The 22397-nt window shown below is 38.3% G+C and overlaps 2 protein-coding genes across 4 annotated transcripts in view; one reads left to right on the forward strand and one right to left on the reverse strand.

The window, feature by feature from the left end:
- Nucleotides 1–3996: 3996 nt before the first annotated feature.
- Nucleotides 3997–11385, forward strand: LOC108672913 (protein HEXIM1). Of its 3 annotated transcripts, none has more exons than XM_018160672.2 (3): nucleotides 3997–4154; nucleotides 9834–10204; nucleotides 10262–11385. In XM_018160672.2, exons 2-3 carry the CDS (start codon nucleotides 9863–9865, stop codon nucleotides 11120–11122), a joined length of 1203 nt encoding a protein of 400 aa, XP_018016161.1. In that variant the 5' UTR covers nucleotides 3997–4154; nucleotides 9834–9862; the 3' UTR covers nucleotides 11123–11385. The 3 variants fall into 3 exon arrangements, with proteins under 3 accessions (XP_018016161.1, XP_047741703.1, XP_018016160.1); XM_047885747.1 differs by having other exon boundaries at nucleotides 4000–4154; nucleotides 9834–9970; nucleotides 10016–11385; XM_018160671.2 differs by having other exon boundaries at nucleotides 4000–4154; nucleotides 9834–11385.
- A 387-nt stretch (nucleotides 11386–11772) lies between these two features.
- Nucleotides 11773–22397, reverse strand: part of LOC108672915 (all trans-polyprenyl-diphosphate synthase PDSS1) — a 29786-nt gene continuing 19161 nt past the window's right edge. The window contains exons 3-8 of the mRNA XM_047885749.1: nucleotides 18940–19158; nucleotides 17968–18101; nucleotides 17092–17301; nucleotides 16554–16704; nucleotides 14833–15027; nucleotides 11773–14560 (exon numbers count right to left, since the gene is read on the reverse strand). Coding sequence (XP_047741705.1) covers nucleotides 14339–14560; nucleotides 14833–15027; nucleotides 16554–16704; nucleotides 17092–17301; nucleotides 17968–18101; nucleotides 18940–19158 — 1131 coding nt within the window. The 3' untranslated portion in view covers nucleotides 11773–14338. The remainder of the gene's footprint in view (nucleotides 14561–14832; nucleotides 15028–16553; nucleotides 16705–17091; nucleotides 17302–17967; nucleotides 18102–18939; nucleotides 19159–22397) is intronic.

Consider the following 22397-nt stretch of genomic DNA (forward strand, 5'->3'; position numbering starts at 1 on the left):
ATAGGCCTATAGGGGCCTGTCTAATTTTACAACTCACCGTTTCCCATTAAAACGATAAAATGTATGATTTCTGCCACCAACTCGCACATAATTTCGTCAATTAGAAATGAATGGTGAATTGAGATTAAATACAAATCTTTTAATGCCCTATGCACTGAAGTCCGTCGTATCGAAACCAACCTTGATGTACTTAACGACAAAGCTTCTTAGTCACATCGCGCATTGGATGTGAGTTTGTCTGAATAATCTTTTGCACTATATTGGAAACTATAAATCGACCCCTACATAATTTTAAGTCTATTTTTGGGATCAATTTTAATATAAATCTAGCTGTGATTTCTAACAACGCCAGCTTACTTTAATTAATACAATATAGTTCATGGTCTTATTACCTACAAAGCTCTTATTTTCTTGTGAACTGAGCGTTGTCACAATTCTTCATCGCCATCTCGTCTTCCGCTAAAACTGCAGGGAAGAGGAAGTCGGAGAGTTAAATTAAACACAGCAATATATTTATCTAAAATTCTAACGAGTGATGAGCGGTGCGAGGATTTTTCCTTGATTCAGTCTCCATAGAAAGCGGTAACGGATTAAAGCAGTAAAGTCCCGGTAGTTACTGAGGAAAGCACGAAACGGAGAAGCTTGCCTCGCTTTTCTAGTTCACCAGCTACAATGATATAAAGCAATACAAGGTACAATCAAGATGTAATTCGAGGTATATAATATATGTATATAAGATTGTATTATTCATAACTACTCCTGAGACGTTGGATTGCTGCTACGCTAGCCTATCGATAATCTTATGTTAGTTCACAATTACGAAATAAATACGCGAACCTTGCAGTCTGGCACAATTCTTGATGATGTAGATTTCAATTACTCGTTACATTATTAATGTCAATTATGTAAATAACTCTTAAAAAGTATATTGCTCAATTTTATATCAAAAATAGCTCCCAATTATGAAAAAATATAATTAAAATTTTATTATATTGCATTTAGTTAATATTTTATAACTATCAGCGGTAATTAGTGGAATAGTATGGGAAAAGATATTTAATTTAAATTGAGGGGTAACTGAGCTAAATTGAAATATGCTGGAAAATCAAAAAATTCATACAAAATGAATAAAAAAAAATTGTCGATCAAATTTGACCACAATCTCGTGAGGTATTGTGATAATAGTGATATCGTGTAGATTGAAATTAATAAACGAAACTCACCGAGAACAATAGCGATTCGAATAGAAGCACTTCTCTTTTTCTGATTTTCAGAGTGAGAAGCAAAAGTTTAGATACAGGATGGATTTTAGACGCCCAGACTGATGACCAATCAAGTAACAAACAATTCGGAAGTCGCGAAATTACCATAGGGTTCAAATTTCGCCTTTATTGGTAGTAATAAGTGTTAGTCACAGTTGAGTAAACAGTAGTACCCAAAAAATATACTTAGAGGTATTGGTAAATAAATTAAAGATCGGATGTGGGTACTGAGAGGGATTGAGAGGAAGGCAGCTCATCATATAAAATTATTAATGGCTTAGGATTAGCCAATCCATGCAGCTCACTTGTGCAAGCAAGGGTCCGTTCCATGTCGAAACTGATATGGTGCTGTCGTGGTGAGGCATTATGTGTGTCCAAGTCCACTTTTTCTGGGTGGCTTGGTTATTGTTTATCTTTGATTAAGACCTGAAGGTTCGGGATCTTCTATTGTGTTGGCTATAACAGGAATGAAAGTCTAGTTAATACAGAACATTTTACTCGCTAATGACTTTACAATAGGCACTATGAGGATACAATCTCAGAGAGGGAAAGAATCGACCTGCTCAATAGAGAAGCTTATCGAGGGCCGGAGCGTAGGACTAAGTTGTGGACGCTATCGCGGCCCACCCGCGTAGAATCGCAAGTGTCGGGCAGTGGTGCGATAAGTGTGGCATGCATGAAGCATGGGTGCGCCAGAGGCCCGCTGGGTCAAAGGACGAATGGGTGGTGACAGTACGGGGTGCGATTGGGATAGAGTGGGATGAAAAAGAGTGGAAAAGAGAAATAAATGAGCGAGTGAAAGACTATGGGCTGAAGGTATGGAAGCAAGGAATGGAGGGAAAGGTCTCTCTAAGACTGTATCAGATGAAAGCGATGCCAAAATATGAATGTATGTATGATGGTATATAGAGGTGGGGACCTTCTGTTTTGTGTTAGGGCAGGCGCGCCAGGTGTGAATGGACGTACATACAGGTGGAATGAAAGGAGAGAAGATAAATGTTTTATATGTTTTATGTGTGTGACGGAACCCGAATTTTATGAAATAATTTTTTTTAGAACGTAGTATTGGCTGGACTTGGAAGATCAACTTCACTAAGAGATTCAAGTCTTGATATTATCTATTACGTTACAATATAATTCAATAATGGTTGAATGTATTTATTTATGACTAAGCAATGTGTAAACGAATATTTATTTCGCGACCGTAATATGGAAACTTGTCTAGCTGTGGTGTTTGTAGTCTTGGAACGAGACAGGGCGTGGCTCCAACGTGATTGGTTGAGCTGCTCCTAACCTCGTTATAGCGCGCGCTAGGCAGTCGTGAACGATGGAGAGTTTGGTCTCTTTGGAATTAGTTTAAGATTATTAGATTTTTTAACTGTGATTAGATTGCCAAATGATTACAAAAATGTTGACTTTATTGTATTATATTATATTATCTATTTTTTTGCACTTAGGAAGTGTTTATAGTCTGTTTTGTACATTGCGAACAGTAGTTGAAGTAAGCTCATTTTGGCTGAGTTACCCCCTCGTTGTGTGCACTCGGAAGTTGTGTGTGCTCAGTGGTGATGGATTAGGGTAACACGGTTTCGACTCTAGTAAGGCCTGTCTCTTATACACATCTAGATGTGTATAAGAGACAGCTTCTATTCTATTCTATTCTATGTGTGAAGCTGCAGTTGCGAGGCAGTTGTGGCAAAGCGGTAGCGGCAGAACAGTAGTGAGGAAGTAGCGGTTTCGAGGCCGTTATTGCAAAGCCACAGTTACGAAGCAGCAGTTACAAAGCCACAGATACGAAGCAGCCATGGTTGAACTATGATTCAACCATGTGAAGCATCACTTTCCAAGCACAAGCAGTAGTTGCGGAGCAGCAATTGTACCTACTCTTGTGCGGTGTCGCTTGTGTTGCATCACAACTTCAGTATATATCGGTATAGTTCCACCGTTTGTGATTATTATAAAAAGCTGTCTCTTCATTACCCATTCACTAAATGCTTTCAGCTGATTTGCCGAAATAATGCTCTTTCTATGCTCCGAGTAGTTATTTAGCCGAGAGTAATTATTAGCGCATTTTCTCATTTATTGAAAAGAGGCGCTAATGTGCACGTCATGTCCGTCTGTCTGTCCGTGACCATGTTTTCGTCGCGTCGACGAGAAAATGCGCTCTCTGTCACTCACTGCGGTGAGTACTGAGTATAGTTACCCTTCAACGCAGTACAGGTTGCCAAGATGATGAGGTTAAAAAACGTTTCCAAATATTTTCGAGGCTGAAACCGAAGCTAATTCAGCCGAAGGCTGAAATTAGAAACTACGTGATATTTTTAATTAGAGTGGAAGTACTTTCTTTTATCGCCTACCTCTTGATAGGGTATTCCCATTTAGTCAGACCATGCTGTCTACACACATACAAACGACGCTAAAATATTAAATCGTCAACTTTTTATGATTAAAATTTAACAGAATTGGCATAAAGACATTCAAACAAACTAATCTTATGCTGCTGTATTTAGTAGTTGAAGATCATTTACAAGTATTATAAGTAACAGGCAGCCATCAATAATCACTTATATAAATATAAGTTAATTTAAAAGTAGTTTATCTACTTAAGATTAGAAAGCTTAGAAATGTTAGAATTTAGAATGTTTAATCTTCAAATCTTTATGAAGCAAATACTTTTGGTTTTGGGCAAGCGCAAGCGGTTCCATGTGATTATTGTGAATAATTTGTTGATTCCTTTACTTTGTCATGGATTGAATCATGAGCGGTGGACTGCAACGTTCTTGTTCCGGCTTGCGTACTTGTGTTTCAGCTGTCGAGACTCGAGACGTCTACACTACATCATATGACCATAAGCCATAACGAGCATTCTACTGGTTACTTAAGGACTTGAAGGTAAGCTCAACTTCACGATTCATGTTTTTACTTTTTAAATGTGTATGATATAAATTATTACATTTTAAGCTTTGTGTTGGATATTTCGCAGTACACTGGCATAATAATGTTTCCAGCGGACCAGCAATATAATGATATAAATTTATAACCAAACCTTCATGTTTTCATTGTTTGTTCGGGCTTCAAAAATTTGACAGGATTTGCATTTTCTCATTCCGTCATAGTAGGTAATTCCGTCACCTCTTTAGTTTTTCCTTTATATTAAGCTTTGTTTTAGTTCCATGCATTCCTTGATGGTTGAAATGGTGACGTCATACATTTGCGTGTCGAAATACTGCAAAAACACTAGGTCTTGGCCATCTAGTGGGAAAATATTGAGATCCAAAGAGAGACCTGTCTCTTATACACATCTAGATGTGTATAAGAGACAGGACCTATACTATGGCTATGACCTGTACTATGAATATGACCCGTACTATGACTATTACCTGTACTATGACTATGACCTGTACTATGACTATGACCTGTAGCATGACTATGACCTATACTATGACTATGACCTATACTATGACTATGACCTATACTATGGCTATGACCTGTACTATGACTATGACCTGTACTATGACTATTACCTGTACTGCTGTCTCTTATACACATCTAGATGTGTATAAGAGACCGTCACACAAGTGTGCAAAATTTCAGAGCAATTAGACAGGTAAAAGTGTGTCAAATATCACTTATAAGATTTGTAGCTGGCAAAATTATTTTTTCAATTTTTTTTTAATATTAAAAAAAAATTAAAATTTTTTAAATCATTTATTTTGACATTTGATTCATGCATTGTCTCCAACTTTACACAAGTGGGCAAAATTTCAGATCGATAGGATAAGTAGAAGTGTATTAAATTTTGATCACAAGATTTGTAGCAGACAGACAGACAGACAAACAAACAAACAAGAAGTGAAGTTAAAGAGAAGTGTTGTAAAAAGTAAAGAGTGTCTTAGTCAAAAATTGAAAATTGTGGCTCTTTTGTTTTTTAGGCTCAATAAGTAGCTCAGTAGCTGCGATCTGCGAAAAAAGCATTTAGCATAGCAAACTGCATGTAGATGTGCGTGCTCTAGTTTTTGTGCCATGCAATATCAAAATTATATAGACTTAACATTTTTTTAACAAAATGTACAAGATTACTAGGGTAAACAGACCATATTCCAACATCGTGGGTAATTCCGACACTTCTCAATTTTTTTCCTTTATATTAAGCTTTGTCTTACCTAGTTTCACACATGCATAGATGGTTGAAATAGTGACGTCATACTATTGCGCACCACCAGCACCAGATTCCTGCAAAACGCTAGGTCTGGTGGGAAAATGTTAAGATCCTCAGAGCGAAAGTCCAAGTCATCTTGTGAGAACATCGAAACACGTGTCAAAGTTGATAATTAACCTTGTTCTACCAAATAGTGATAAACTGTTTGTGTAGAAAGAATATTATGGTTTGAGATTTTTAAATAAGTCTGTGAATATATTAGGAATCCTTTAAGTATACATGTATTTGCTGATTTTAAGTGGTAAATAAATTAATAGATGATTAAGTTAAGAGATGGTTTTAGATACATAAAAATTGATTCTGACACAGCTTGGAATTGGACTCACACAGCTCGTTCCAAGCTGTGTTGAAAAATTAAAATTTTCTTAATTAAAAGCTTAATAGCTCTTAATTAAAAGCTTAATTGAAAAATTGAAATTTTTTTATTAAGCTCATTCCAAGCTGTGTCGTATTCTGATACAGCTCACACAGGGCGTTGGAATTCCGAATTAGTAAGAGTTTTAAGCGCTGTTGGAATTAGTCTCACAATATGCCAAATTTTGTCACACACAGCATGGGAATTCAGGGATTTTGTAGATTTTAATTCTAAAGGCTTTTAAATAAACATGGCAACAGTTTGTGACATTTCATTGTTGCTGGCACGTAGTGTGGTGTTTTGAGAGTGAAGTAAAGCAATCAGAACTTGTGTTGCGCATACGGTGATTTTTTTATAGCCATTCATTTCTTGGTACGTCCTTAATGTGTCGGAATATGGTGTGTTTAGCCTACTTTAAAAATTTAATTCATAGATTATTATTTGCTTTACTTGCAAAATGTTACTCTTTGTGCAGCAGCAGAAAAGGCTCATCTAATGCACTAAACTGCATGCATGTGCCAATGTGTCTGCTCTAATTTTTGCATAAAACAGTATTATATTGTATGAAATGAATAATTTTGAACAAAATGTGCAAAAATTGCATAGAAAAATTAAATTTATAGATAATTATTCACTTTACCTGTAATGTATTCTGACTCATTTTGAAGCCGCAAACAAGGCGTGTTCAACAAAGCAAATGGCATAGATTTGCATGCAATACTTTTTGCGTAAGGCCATTTTGAAATTAATTACTATAATGACTATTTTATATAAATGAATATATTAGAAAAAAATAACATTCATAGCGTATTACTTGCTTAAACTGGACAAGAATGAGTCTAAGAATGTGTGATGACACCCTCAATACAAGTACATAATTGGCAATGGGAAGGCTAGGGCTGCAGTATCAAGCAATTTATTTTAATTTTTTTTTTCTAATCAATTTTACTTATTTGGCTCTGCTGAATAATTAAAACTTTCAAACTATGCCTTATTAAAAATTTATCTCCCTATTTATTTATTATTTTCAAGAGCTCTACAGCATTGAGATGAGAGATACACCATTTAATTTGTAAAATCAAGATAAAGCAATTCAATAATTTATTTTTTTGATTTCATTATGGTTTGGATTATATTGTGCAAAAAAAGGGGGGGTTAGAAAATCAAGTAACACCCAGAACCCCTCCCCCCTACCCAAATCAATATGAACTTTCAAACTATGCCTTCTTGAAAAATTATCTCCCTATTTATTTATTATTTTCAAGAGCTCTACAGCATTGAGATGAGAGATATACCATTTTATTTGTAAAATCAAGATCCAGCAATTCAATAGCTGAAAAGAACAGAAAGAAAACATACATTCAACAATAATTAATAAGTAAACATTACTTCAACAATAATTTGTATATAGAGAGAAGATGGTTGGGTGAAAAATATGGGTAGATGCCTCCCGGCAACAACATGTTTTCAGTCACGCGCACGCTTGAATAACTTTCAGTCTCCTCACCACTAATAGCATCACCACAATATTAAGCGGTTGGAATTGTTGTACACGGAAATGGCTCTGCTAGAGACCAGAAATTCGGTCCTTTCATTCTCGTAATTTTAAAAGTGGATTTGAGTTCACAATTGTGAGTTTGAAGACTGCATTTGATAGGAAACAATCTATATTAATGCCTGGTAAAATAAGCGCAGCATATTTAAAATGGAAACAACCTAACAAATACTTGACATTTGACAGAAATGAGTGCAGAAATCATTTGCAGCCAAGGTTGTAGCATAACAGAAAAACCCGTGGCAATTAGGGTTAAGGTCAGGTTGCACTGGTCACAAATTTTCCAGACTTGAGCCTATACAAGGAAGATTGAAAAGTACCTACAACTTTGAAACTGAAATCATGTATCTCCCATTGGGATATTGGAACTACAATGTGTAATTCTGAAAAGGTTTATAAGGGGAACTGATGCAATGACTGGGTTGGAGTGGGTCTAACAGGGCAGAGTTTAAGAGGTAAAAATTCAACTACCATCAATGACACAAGAGTTGATACCTCTATGACAAATTTAATAGTTTAGCAGCATGATCATGCCCAAAATAGGCATACTGTATATACATGCAAAAATTTGTTGACATCAAATGGTGGAATAAGGGCCAAATTTGAACATGTTAATAACTTCTTCCAATTAAAAATTTCATAAACAAGTTTTGGCTCATTTTAAACATCTTTCCAAGGGCTATTGTATGGGATTAATGAAATTCCATATGCTATTTTTAAGGTGCCAGACACAAAAAAAAACGCTCCCAAATTACCCCTGGTATTATTTAAATTCCTTGGTAAACGTTGGTATGAAAGTGAGAAAGTGAATGAAAATTTTGCTATGTAAATCCATTGAGGCTTCCATGAATTTAACTTTGATTTTCAGAAACACCATTTGTGCAATGTGCATGCTCTCTACATTACATAGTTTTCTTGGCTATGTGCCTTACTTCTCAGTCCAAAAACAATGTCAGAGCTATATTTGAATGTGAATTTGCCAGGCTGCTTCAATCTGGTTTGTGAAGAATACCACCCAAACACTGTATATATATATATGACTTACAATGATTTTAACTGCTACAAGACTTTATCTTTATTAATTTCTTGTGTGATTTGTGCAGTTTCTTGTTTTGAATGTTTGTTTATAATATGAATATGAAGTGGCAATGTGCCTATGAAATGACAAAACCTGGCTCCACTTTCTGCTTAAATTGAAAAAAATAAGTATCTACCATTTATATCTATGTAATAATTTGCATTGTTTTTTATCTTATAAGAAGTATAGGTATACATTTATACTTCATAAATTTTTTAGCGATTTTTTTTTTTGCACATACCCATTCCAAGACTTTTTCCATCCTTCTTCCTGTTCCATTGTCTCCACCTCTTGCCATAGGTTTACCCATGATGGCCACAATTTTGTCCACGTTTGGGTGCCTCATGTCCGTGGCCACCCTCCTAAGAAATGGCATCAGGCCTGGTCAGCTGAGCTACAACAAGAGTGGAACTATCTCCTGTGGACTGTTCTACTTTGCCATTTAATTTAATCATTAATTTAGCTTCTTGCATTCAATTAAATGGCTCATTTCTACATGCAATTTTTACATAACAGCCATAAAGTTGTCAATTTATATCTCTTGTTGTTCAGAGAAATGTTGTCAATTGTCAAGTTGAGTTGTGTCATGTTTTGTTCTGCACTCAAGCAATTTATTGATAATTTAAGAATACATTTGTTTAATTGGATTTGTCATTGTACATAGGAATAAAATGTGTTTTTAATAATAAATTTGCAATATATGTTGATAAGGGATGGAAGACCTTCACTCTTTTCCTCTCTTTAAATTATAATTGAAAATTATTTCATTTATCCAAATATCATTAGAAAGTAATGCATAATTGTCAATTTTAATTGACTGATTTTTATTTTAACATTATTCCATACAAGATACACTTGAGAAGATGAATGACCTTGGGAACTTCCTTTCCAAACTGTCACAATGTGACCAGTTTTTAGAACATTTCATACAAAAGGCCTAGCGATTTTGATTACCAGGTCACTCAGTGTTGATTCTTGATTAATGTTTACATCTTGGAGTTAATGCTGTTGTTCATTGAAAACCAAAGAAGTAAATTGTGGAAAATGATGTACATACAGTCATACATTTAACCAAGTGTGACCTGGTGCAGATATTAACTAATTTGTACATTTGGCCCATCATACAGCCAGGACAATTTCTTGGATATTAAAGAGAATTGTCTTGTTTTTGTTAACATGAAAGATTGGCATGATATTTAGGCAAGACAGAAATGACCAGTTTTGCCTGACATCATGTGAGGTGGCAAAGATTAATGCATCACTTGCAAAATAATTTTATTTCAATGTGGATTTCATAAATGGAATTTCAGTTGATGCATTTTTCATTTTTTGTGTTAAGCATTAATTTTTATCTTCCATTACAGAATAACTGGACTGGGGCCTGAGCTATAAGATGGATTCATCAGCTGATGGCTGTGTACCAGAAACTGCACCTAATGACGAACTACAAATAATGACGAACTCAACTCAGAGTCCCTCCCATTCGATGGCATCTTCCAGCGCATCAAACTACAAAGTAATCCCACCAACTCTCTCTAATTCAGTGGCATCAACCAACAAAGAAATCCCACCAACTCTCTCTAATCCAGTGGCATCTTCCAGCGCATCAACCAACAAAGAAATCTCACCAACTCTCTCGAATCCAGTGGCATCTTCCAGCGCATCAAACAACAAAGAAATTCCACCAACTCTCTCTAATCCAGAGGCATCTTGCGGTGCATCAACCAACAAAGAAATCCCACCAACTCTCTCGAATCCAGTGGCATCTTGCGGTGCATCAACCAACAAAGAAATTGGACTTCCATCATCAAAATCCCTGAATGGACAAGATTTATCTTTTAAAAGTATTGATGGTGATGCACAAATTCCTAAATGTGTAGAGGCGCAAATAAAAGTGTTGAGAAGTGTTGGTTTGCACAGTAAATTACCTAAAGGAATTGATTTAAAAGTGTCCACTGCGACTGAAACTCGATATTGCCAACACCCTGGCCGCAGACGCTATCCGAGTTCACGTTACCTCCACCACGATCGCTTTAAAAGACCCAGCCACCTTCATAGGAGAGAGAAGCGTTCCAGCTTCAAGAAGAAAAAGAAAAGGCGCACTAAAAAATTACCTTGTCCAGTGCTCCGACCTTTTGGCTCACAAGTTCCTCGTGCTCCTGAAAACAGCACACAATTCATTATGGATAATCATGAAGACTCAAATTTATTTTTCAACTTTGACTCGAATAACGTTTCTTCAGCTGCCGAAGATGAGTCTTTTAAATGTGATCTTTTAGATGCTTATTCTCAGGCTGAGTTTGAAACTTTATATCGGTCTTCTCATGAGGAAAGTCTCATGAACAGCACCATGGTGGAGCTCAAAACTGCAATCATACATTTGGAAAGTCGGTGTGCTACTTTGGAACACAAAATTGCATCTCGTCCTTCAGTTCTGCTGGACAGCCTGCAGTCGTCACTCATCAAGTTACAAGAAGAAAACAGGAAGCTTCGTCAAGAACATCAACAGCTTTTAAATCCTGGACGCAAGAGCAGGACATCTGGTAGTTCAAGTTCTTCCATGTCAGGTTCTTCGTCTTCAAACAGTGACTCTGATTCGAGCTCCAGCTCGAGTAGTGACACTGATGAGCACGGATCTGCTCATGAGAACTGATTTATTAGCTGATTTCTTCGTCACCTGTTTACATCTGACATAATTTTTTTTGCCAACGTTTCTTTTAAATTTAGAATCGGACCTTAGTAGAATATAAATTGAATTATTACGATCCGTCAAGGTTCGGTTTTTGTGCGTTATCTGGAATACTGAAAGGTAATTAGTGCTCGGTTATCTCTCAAATTCATGAATTTTATACTTGCTGCTATTCCAGTTAGTGTTGCTTTGCATGCTTCGTGTGTCAAGTAAAATTTAAAAGTTTTCTTATGGATTTTCCGTGATGACTTTTACCTCCACAATTGTATATTTTTATTTTTCGCCAGTTATATTAATCTCCTCAATTACTCTGGGCGGTAAAATGTGAATTTAGTGACGACAGGTGTGAGCCCGAGTAGTCTCTTTGATGTCGTGTCTCATGCGTATTGCATAAAAGCTTTGATTAATACTCAATTTCAGTTTACGGGGGCTTTTTTGATGACGCGAGACATTTATCCGTAGCTGCCTACTGTGGCAGTAGCTAGCTTCTGTGCACAAATTGCATAACCATGTTTCTGTCATATTATAATTATTATAATTAGACAAATGAAATAAATTATTCTTTGCTTGATCAATGTTGTACGAGTAATTTTTTGCATGAATAGTTGAAAGGATTCTTTCCATTTAAGTTTATTGATAGAAATCTGTATACACATCCAGTTAAAAATTAAATATTCAGTTTCTCGAAAATTATCTGTTGCGTTAATCATGGCAACTTTTATCAATATAAATTCTTTTAGTGACCCATTCAACGTCTTTATAAAAAAAAAACATGAGTACGATTTTCCAATATGTACAAAATATTGCGTACAGAAATTGAGTTATAGAAATATCATAATTCCGAACCTGAAAGCAGCAAGTCTTCTCATGGGAGGTATCTGAAATTTATCCATAGAAGAATATACTTTATTAGAAATATGTTTCCCCGCGAAGTTCCTCGTAGAACAACTGTACAAATAGTCCCATGGTCGACGGGCCACGACTACATAACACCCACACACGACACGGCATTCACTGTACAACTCGCACGGCAGGTAGACTACCTACTAAATTACACGGACCATCGGTAAGCTGTCAAAAAATGGTGAAATCACAAATGGAGTAACGCATAAAAATCTACAGCAAAAACAAGATAAAAACTATTTAAACAATAATTACGTGTCCAATTGTTGCTGAACTATATCTAATACTTGCACGCATGTTGGGATAATTCTCTGTTGAAGTTATGTGATATTCCTTGAGCTAAAAAAATATGAACTGTTAATAATTGATCTAACTTCGGAAATCGTGTTAAATTTGAAGCAGTATACAATTTGCATTGCTGCAATGAAAGTTCTGGCAGCATTTCTGAAGTAAGCGCTACGTAGTAGGGACAGTTGAGTGTCGGAGTATAAGTCATATAAAGGTTCGGATCGATAAATATTTCATAGTCAAAACACAACCAAAGTTCACGTCGAAAAATGACGGCGCCATTACGAAAGAGAATCGTCAAACATGTGCTGCTAATGAGCCTAGCTTGCGCCACATCATTTACATCGACTTGACGCATTATTGAACACATTAGCAATGAATTTATACCCCACAAAACTACGCCTGCAAAGTATGAAGAACTCTGCAGCGCATTGCCATAAATTCTAGGCATGGAACTTGTAAATTTTCTGATATTGACCTGAGCTCTCTTGTGATTGAAGAGGCCACACAAGCCCCATTCTCACGTAAGAGTCGGTTATTGATAAACTACATAACAAAACAGCACGTAAGTCATTAACATTGTGGGTCACAGAAGACAGTTTCTAGGAAGTATCGCTGCGTGCACTATTTACAAGCTGCTGCGCTCAACTACTTGACTCAGCTTGGCGTTCTCACAATGAACGTCACCAAGCAATAGCGAGCAGGTCGTCTAAATATTCTAGCAAAGTAATTATCTTATCGTGAGTCCGGCGAAACACTTTAAAATTGTACAGAGAATTGTCAAGTTAGAAAATTTTATCATGCTCGGCGAGGAGAGGACATTTCAATTTTTGGTCCGAACAATCAAGTTTTTTTGCATTTCAAAACTAAAGTAAATCTCGTATATTGCCTGTTAAGTACACAGCTATGGTAAACTAAACATTATTAGAAGGTAATACGAGAATCCTGAAATAGTATTTGAATTTTAAGTAAATGAGTCGATTCACAACAGAACGTAAATGAGTCGATTCACAACAGAGCGCAGTGATGAAACGAATAGCCAGCTGATGCGAATTATCAACTTCGTCTTCTCAAATCGAGTGGCATTGTTGTATAAAAACTACACAAAAAATTCTACACCCATCACTATCTGTTGGAGTAACATGGAAAATAAGCGTTCTTCTGCGTCCTTATAGAATAATCGAAACTTGTGACGGCAACAAAAGTCTGAGTGAAGAATTTTTTCGACCTGGAACGCACGCAATTAATCTCCTTAAGAGTCCTCGTCTCAACACAAGCCGAATAACTTACTTGCTCATCTTTCACATGATTTCATCGTACTTCGCACATTTGCCGAAAAAAATGCGTGAAATACATACAAATATTCGGGAAAAAAAATATTCGGGAAAAATTTTCTTATGCAACTTCGTTGACAAATAAACGATTCCCCAGCTGAATGGTTAAAAATTGCCAAATTAAACAATAATAAAAAGAACATGAAGCTAATTTGTTTACTTAGAAATCTAACTTCAGTAGGTCAGCGTCGTCAGCGTAAGTTTCAGAACCCGCACGTTATTTTTCAGCAGTTTCTGCAACAGTTGCAATATTGAACTGCAAATGCATGGACAGAATATCGGTGAACATAATTCCGAGATGACATCTTGTCAGGTATATTATTTAGGTAGCATGAGTTAGAATAAATACTTGCAAGCCCACCAAAAAGGAAACCAAATGATATGTGCACCGAGAACTTCAAACGCAAATTAAGCTTAACTGAAGATCGGATATACTAGATGTCATTGCAAACATATTAGAGCGAGAGTTTGGCCCCAGAGAATGCTTCCTGTCAGTGACTGTGTTCGTAGCCCTAGGTTGATACGATCTGATCTCGGAGCTAACAACTCTCAGTGGCAGTAAGCACAAAGTAGTTCGTTTGCGGAACACCATTATCTGATCTCGGTGTTGACATTTTCAAATAAAATGTGCACAAACCCTAACTTTGAGACGCAGTTATCTGATCCTGTTGATGACCCTGTCAGTGATGGCTATGAGTGCAAGCTTCTCCTGGGAAGGCGCCAGTTGCTGCAGCATGGAGATGGCGTGTAGGCAGTGTTGGGTTGCCAGGAGTTTGGTTTGCTGGAGGCCGTCGCTGCGGTGCACGCATTCCATGGCAAACTCCACGTCGCCAGGCTCGCTGAACCGGCGCAAGATCATCGGGATCAGCTCGGGGAACTGGCAACAAGAGGTAACATTAAACATTTCCCCCGAGTTTGTACCACGAGGATACGGTTTTTATGAACGAAAATCAAAAGCAAAGTATAACGGGCATGAACACAAGAATTTCTAACGATGTCGAATGAAAAGATAAGTTCGAATATATTTCGGCAATAGTTAATTTGCAAATAAATTAAACGCTTCGTTACTGTTATGGCGTCAGAGGAACAGACCAAAATTTTAGAACATCAAAACAAATTGATCGTAAGAATTAAATTAAGGTTCTTGACCTTTTCACAAGCGAACAAGACGGGCGCGGTGGCCATGCCGAGTCTGAGGTCGACGGCCGTGGGTTTGCCGACGATGTTCGAAGAGGCCGCGAAGTCCAAGAAGTCGTCCACCAATTGGAAGGCAATCCCCACGTTACGGCCATATTGGTAGCACATTTGCTGCACCATTTTGTCCGCGCCACCCAGGATAGCAACCTGAGAAAAGAGGTCGCTTTGTCATTTTATTAAGGCAACTCTTTTATTTTTTATTTGGCCACTCTGTTAGGAAAAAGTCGGTCCTTTGTCGTTACAAAAAGCCCGAATCTGCAACTCTCTCTCGTCTGCTCCTCTTCCTCACTCTCCATACACTATCCAACTATCGCTTTCCACTCTCTGTCATGGCTGCAGTCACTCTCATTGACAGGCTCACCATCATTGCAATCCATTAATCCTCTCAATTAATTAATTAATAATTAATTTCCTGTTCTCACATATATTACGCCAACACCCTCACCCCTCTCATCCAGCATCACTCCCATCATTTCCAGTCTTTCCTTCTCATAAGCTTCACATTCCATCATCAGGTGTTCCACAGTTTCTCTCTTACATACATCACACATGAAACGCACATCTTGTCTACTTTCATTAGACTTATACGTCCGTACATTCACATTGGAGGCATTTACTCTCACACACAAAACATTAGGTCCTCTCCTCTAATTCCATCATGAATACATTCATTTTTGGTCATCTCTTTCATACATATAGCTGGAAGCTATTTGTTCTATCCACTCAACCTTAACCCATATTAGTTCGCTCTCTTTTCTATTTTTTTCATTTTTCAACATTTGCGCCCATCGCCGTCATCAACCGTTTATTACTTTGTCCATGTCCAGGTGCCACGCTTAGTCCACATGCTCAGCTGTTCCATGCCCAAATACCAGAATCTCAGCAGAACTGGAGTGCTCATTGAAATCCTTGTCATACTCTTAAGATCCTCCCCGTTCTCACTCATAATCACTGTGTCATGAGCTTGATGGCATCTTAGTGTCCTCCTCACACGTCTATTCTTCTGAGTCTAGTAGCCATCTCTTCGGTCTAAAGACTGAATAAAAGCGGAGATAAGATACACACTTGTCGAACACCTCTCACGCTCCTAAATCAGTCATGTCTCCACATCTATATTTCGTCTCGCGTATGCACATACATGCGTTTCAAAAACATCACATAACTTTAATTGATACAAATTTCGGTGAGAATTAGGGACAATAACCATTAACTCGGTTATACGCTTTTCCTATGCCGATGAAAGCTAGGTGAGCTTTCTTTCAGTATCACTTCATCCACAACAATTATCTTCTGCTTTTTGGTTCTACCTGAAACCATTCTGTTCCTGAAAACTCTTTCAACCTCCATACATTTTTTGCATCCACTCCTGCCCTCGTAGCCTCCTTAGTGCAATAATGTTTCCTAACTATTATTCCACGCATCAAATACCACTTATTTATCCAACCCACAATAACTAGATCAGTCAGTCTGTCAATCGCTTACACACACACACCTTCATACTATAAATCTCATACTGTACTTCTTATCCATTCCAGCTGCTTCATTGAGCACTTCATACACATAAGGCATCATATGTTCGATGCTAAGACAGATAGTTGCATCAGACGTCAGCTTTGGTTATGAATGATGCAACGCTTGGTAAATATGATCAAAGTAAACTACTTCATACTTACAGCTTGACAGCTGTTGGCTATAAGAGAAGCGGTTTTCTTGAAGCTCTTGTCCAGATAGTGCGAGAAACGCTCGTCTTCTTTTTCCTTAGAACCCAACTGCATAAACTCGCCCTGCACGAGGTCTGTCAATACCTGCACAGTAAAAGCAATGGTCAGTAATAGCAGACGCAAGAGTCAGAAAACTCCAACGAAAACGAAAAAAAGGCCACGCAGGCGAGCGAGTCATATGGCCAGCACACAAACAACGAAAATCAAAAATGAAATGATTGCATGACCACGAGCTTTACAAATTAGCCATAACTTCAAAATGAATGAGTAGGTAGGGATCAGGCCTTCACCGAAATTCTTCAATTTGTTTATTGAAACGTAATGCAGAAGATGCAAATGAAACATTAGTGCAAGCATTGGCGAAGTTTTCAATTATGAATTCATTTCTAAGAGATTTTCTTGTTTTGAGCTCAAGATCGTTCCTAGATTCCAGATCGAAAAAGCAATAATTATTATAAATGACATGTCTTTGATGGTCAGAAAACATGATTTGAATTGAATTCTATAATAAATGCCATGATTTGAATGGATAGCCATAATAAACAGAACTCTTGTCTTTACCTTGCGCTGTCCATATCGCTGCGTGGCAGAGGGCTTGCCACGCCTTGTGTCCGCCATGTCCAGGACGTCGTCGTGCAGCAGCGACGCCGTGTGTATCATCTCCGTCACCTTCGCAATCTCCAGTTGACTGCTCAGCAGCCTGAACAACGTGAGCTCAGCGTCACATTCACGCATAACACGGAGCCAACTTCACGGTATTTAGAGCATGTCCCTACTCGCGCTTGTTTATTTATTGATTGTACGAGTTTATAAACATTATTTTAATTAAAACATAACAGTAGTTTTTTCTTCAATCACCCAAGATTGAGGTGCTTGTTGCTATACATGCTTGGGTATTACATAGCAACTATTGTCAAGGCACATATTTTTACGTACAGGGTGAAAAAACGAGTGAAATATCGCGCCTTCTCTTCAACTTCCGTAATGGAATATTAGTCAGCCCCTCGGCACGCAAGTCGGCAACTATAATTGCGTACCGTACCTAGTATGAGAGAACCATTACACGGAAGTTACAAACGTATTTATTTTATAAAAGTTTGATGCATAATTAATTATACGATGCTACAAAGTGATGAACTTTGCTTATTAAAAATGAAATAAATTGGAAATGCGCTCACAGTATCGAAGTCAAGAGACTCTTTGGCCATTCTTAAAACTGCCACTCTTAATATTCTCTCGATGCTTCGTCTCATTAAAAGTTCACACATGTCAGTGGTAACTTAGTCAACTTATCTAAACTTAGTAAACCGAAAAATAACTTCCTAATTACATTAGAACAGAACTGAACATGATAAGTTTCATTAACCTGTGTTGTTTAGAGATGTGTTTGTTGACGGCACGAGCGACGAGCACGGTGATCACAGGACGTATCACTTTGCCTTGACCATCGAAGTAATAGCACGCGATCTCCTCCAGCTCTTTACGGTCGCTGTACAGCGCCTGCGTACGGGAATGATGGAGTTAACATCAACGTCAGGTCCTTACACCGCACAGGTGACATGAAATTACTAATAAATGGCTAATCATTAGATTAATGGTAAATACCTACCATTGCATTGCGGCAACATACCATTGCATTGCGTAGCATGCAGAGAATTTATGTAGGCAGGCCGGGAAAATGTCTTAATCAAATAAGAACGATTAATAATCATAGGATAATGAGCATTCATAAGAGTACAAAAGAGATAAAGAACATTTTAGCTGGGGATGGGCGGACAAATAATTTGGGTTGGGGAATAATTCTGGGGTAAAATGTGGAGCTGGTGAGCGATGCTCTCACACAAACGACACGTGTCAACAGCGACGCTACGACATGTGACCGCTGTCTCTGGCTACTGCTTTGGAAGATAAATATTTACAGAACAAAAAGAGCAGAAAAAGTCTTAATGACCTCTTAAGTCACAATAAGATGAATCTCAATTGATCTTAATCACACAATTCGATACTAGAACTATTACTAAAATATATATATAGAGACTGAATGGAAGAGAGAATGAGTTAATCTACCTATACGTATTGTTTTCATATGCTTTCATGACACATTAGTAAACATGGAGGCATTTTTTACCCTTAGATTGATGGGGAAGATTATTTGCTGACATCGACTACGAAATTATTTCGAATCTCAAAAAATAATCTCAATTTCACTTCGGGAAGCTGAATTTTTGCACCCAATTTGACTCACCTTCCTGATGTCAATAAAGAGGCTGCGGGGGGGGAGGCTCACCTTCCTGATGTCAATGAAGAGGCTGCAAGAGGCTGCGGGGGGGAGGCTCACCTTCCTGATGTCAATAAAGAGGCTGGTGAGGTCAGGCTGGGCGAGGGTGTGGGGGTTGGGTGCAGGAGGAGGTTGGTCCTGAGGCAGCGTGTCTGAGGACTGGCAGCGCTGCTGCAGGAACAGCGCGCCGCCGCCCGCGCACCGAGCGCTCTTGCCTGCCGGGCTCGCCGGCCTCAGGCGGGTACAGGAAAACATTCTTCTGCTGCCGCGGCAAGCACACTGCAATGAAAACAAACCCATCAGAACATATGCATTTTAAACATATTTACTAAACATAAAGCACAGCTATCTGTGCTTTATGTTTACGTAATCCTTCGTAAAATATGCGTTTACGAAGGATTTAATATATAAAGCTACGCTATCAGTCAACACAGGAACTTGAAGGGTTTGTGCGCATTTTTTAGGCACTTGTGATCGTGTGAAGGCTTGACGCGTGAAGCGCTCTATAGTTCAGGATTCACTATCGAGGTGAATGCATCGCAATCCAGTCAGTGTCTGGAGACGTCATGGACGTTTACGAGACGCTACATGCAGCCACCAACACTACAATTATCAACACGCTGAATCACGCACATGATCAAATCGTTGTTTCTTGCGGCAACTTTCTGATATACGTATTATACATGTAAACATTTCACCGTGATAGGGCTGCACAGGCTTTTTGACCTCCTTGCTATACAAATAACAAAGACTATTTGACAGTTAAAAGTTACCAATTATGAAAGGTCCAATAATTGGGGAACTCATGTATGTATTTGTATTTATGTAATCACTTCGGAAAAAAATAATTGTCATGCATTAAATACATGATGAGAATTCAATACCTCACAGAACTCACAAAATTTCCATTACATCGCAGATTCGTCCTACGAACTAAAAATAAATACGTTAATTATTCTGCACGAGGGGAATACATGCACACCACAAATAAATTATGGTCTCAAAATGTGACAAGCAATGGATTGTCGGTACATTTCTATATCTATAGAGAGTAAATGATGCACGTCCACAACATGAGATGATGTTAACCACCTGCTCGACGTCGAGTAGTTCAAAACATTAAATATGATGACGAAAGTTCCGCACCGGCTGCTGTAAAGGCAATAACCATCAATGTAAGAAGCGGTCGATAAATATGAGTTTTTAGAAACTAACAGACGAAGCCATTACGAGACTCCGGTAAATGCGAAAATTCAGAAATGAGCTTAACGTTATGAAGTGCTGTGTCCATGCTCGCTCACAGCATAGCGTGAAAGTGGAGCATCACAGCACCGCATGAGGTGAGAGTGTAGCATCACAGCACTGCATGCAACACCCGGCACTGCAGGTAACAACTCAATTTTATTGGGAGCTTTGTCGTCGTGACGCTCACGAGAAAAAAATTTGTAAAATTTCTACGTTTTTTACAGAAAAAAATAATTTGATTGGAAAACTTTACATTAACGCAAGACGACATGTACATTTCATTGCAAAGCAAGAATTATAATAACAACAACTATGAAATCCAAACAGCTTCAAAGATTTGAAAATTATAAGGAACGATTGCGTAAATTTTGTAATGTACTACGCAAGCAGCCTGGATCGACCTCACGGTCGCGGCTTCCATGTATAAAGATAGTGTAGAAATATACACTGAAGAAATATCGGCTTCTCTGTATAAATATGCAGGGTCCGCCATATTTATGGCAACGCATGTTTTTTGTTATTTCTCAACGAAACAAACAGGTGCATTGTTAGCGAATTTTCTCATTTATGNCGGCTTCTCTGTATAAATATGCAGGGTCCGCCATATTTATGGCAACGCATGTTTTTTGTTATTTCTCAACGAAACAAACAGGTGCATTGTTAGCGCATTTTCTCATTTATGGAAAAAATGCACTATTGTGCTCGCCATGTCCGTCTGTCTGTCCGTGACCTCAAGTTTTCGTCGACGAGAAAATGCGCTCTCTGTGCAGTGAGTACTGAGTTATTTTTTTTTTTTATTGGATGAGCTAGTAGCCAAGAAGTAACTAAACAATTCTCAGACATATTTATTCAATATGACCACCCTTATTTTTAATGACAGCCTCCAATCTACGCGGGAAAGCTTCACAGGAGACACGCAGCATTTCTTGAGGGATCAAGTCCCATTCTCGTGTCAATTCAATTCTCGTGTCAATTTAGACTTCAAACTATCCAAGGAATCATGAGGTGTTCTGCAGACCCTACTCTCTATAATAGCCCACACAGAAAAGGCGAGAGGATTCAACTCAGGGATTCTTGAGGGCCATTCATTTTTGCTAATGAACGCTGGGATGTGACCCCTAATCCAGTTTTGGGTCGTGGTTAAGCCATGTGATAGGGCAGAGTCTTGTTGAAAACTCCATGGGGAGCCGTTGAAGTGGATACGGGCCCAAGGTAACAACACAGCTTCCAAAATGTCCGTAATGTATTGCTGACAGTTCAATTTCACTCCTGAGGGGACAAAAACGAGTGGGTACCTCCTAGTGGCGGTTACCGCAGCCCAAACCATCACGGACATAGGATTTTGACGTCGTGTTGCTGTTCTGGTTGCCACAGATCCATCCCGACTCCAAACTCTGTAATTTTGACGGTTAACGCTTTGTTCAATGTCAATTTTTTTCTCGTCACTGAACACCAAGTTGGGCAGCGTGCCATATTCAATGAGATCCAGAATGTGCTGGCATCTTTCGAGCCTCATTCGTTCATGACGATCTGTTAGTTCATGCCTTGTTTGCATCTTGTAAGGGGAGGATTTGGGGTCATCTTCGAGGACGCTACGCATTGATGTCTGACTGACTCCTGCTTCTGCAGCCAATTTTGCAGCTGAGCGACGAGGGTTTCTCCTCAACTTCTCCCTCGTGTTTTTACTTCTCCCTCAGACACTTCGTTTCCTTCCTTGACCAGGTCGCTTGCATGTTTCACCAGTTTCCTTGAATTTTTTACCACCTTCCACACAGTTTCACGACGAATTTGGAGCCTTTTGCAATGACTGAATTACTCTCGCCCTTTGCCTGTAGGGTTACAATTGCATGTCTTTCTACTGCCATAAGTAATAGTAAATTTAGACACCTTAGACTTCTGTAATATAAAATAGATGAATTAATAGATGACATTAAGCTTCATTGTATAAGAAAAGTCTCCTAGAAACCAATTTATTTTTATATAGCAAACATCCGTTGCCATAAATATGGCGGACCCTGTAGTGAGTGCCTGGCACACTTGCACGCTGCCTCCGTGTAGGCGGTCGAGCTGTAAAGGTCGAAATGCAAATGGCACAAAGAAGCCACAAGATTGGAACAATGGCATGAAAGTGGCCCAAGCATACGGGGAAAACGCAGTTTGACGGTAGGAAACATTAATGCAAAAAATATAACTCGGTACTCACTGCATTGAGTGACAGAGAGCGCATTTTCTCGTCGGCGAAAACGTGGTCACGGACGGACAGACAGACGGAC

The sequence above is a fragment of the Hyalella azteca genome, unplaced genomic scaffold (assembly GCF_000764305.2).
Source record: "Hyalella azteca isolate HAZT.00-mixed unplaced genomic scaffold, Hazt_2.0.2 contig2982, whole genome shotgun sequence".
NCBI lineage: Eukaryota > Metazoa > Arthropoda > Malacostraca > Amphipoda > Hyalellidae > Hyalella > Hyalella azteca.

What these genes read in the sequence shown, in the direction of transcription:
- LOC108672913 (XM_018160671.2), top strand. Translation starts at nt 9,863, where the DNA reads ATGGATTCATCAGCTGATGGCTGTGTACCAGAAACTGCACCTAATGAC.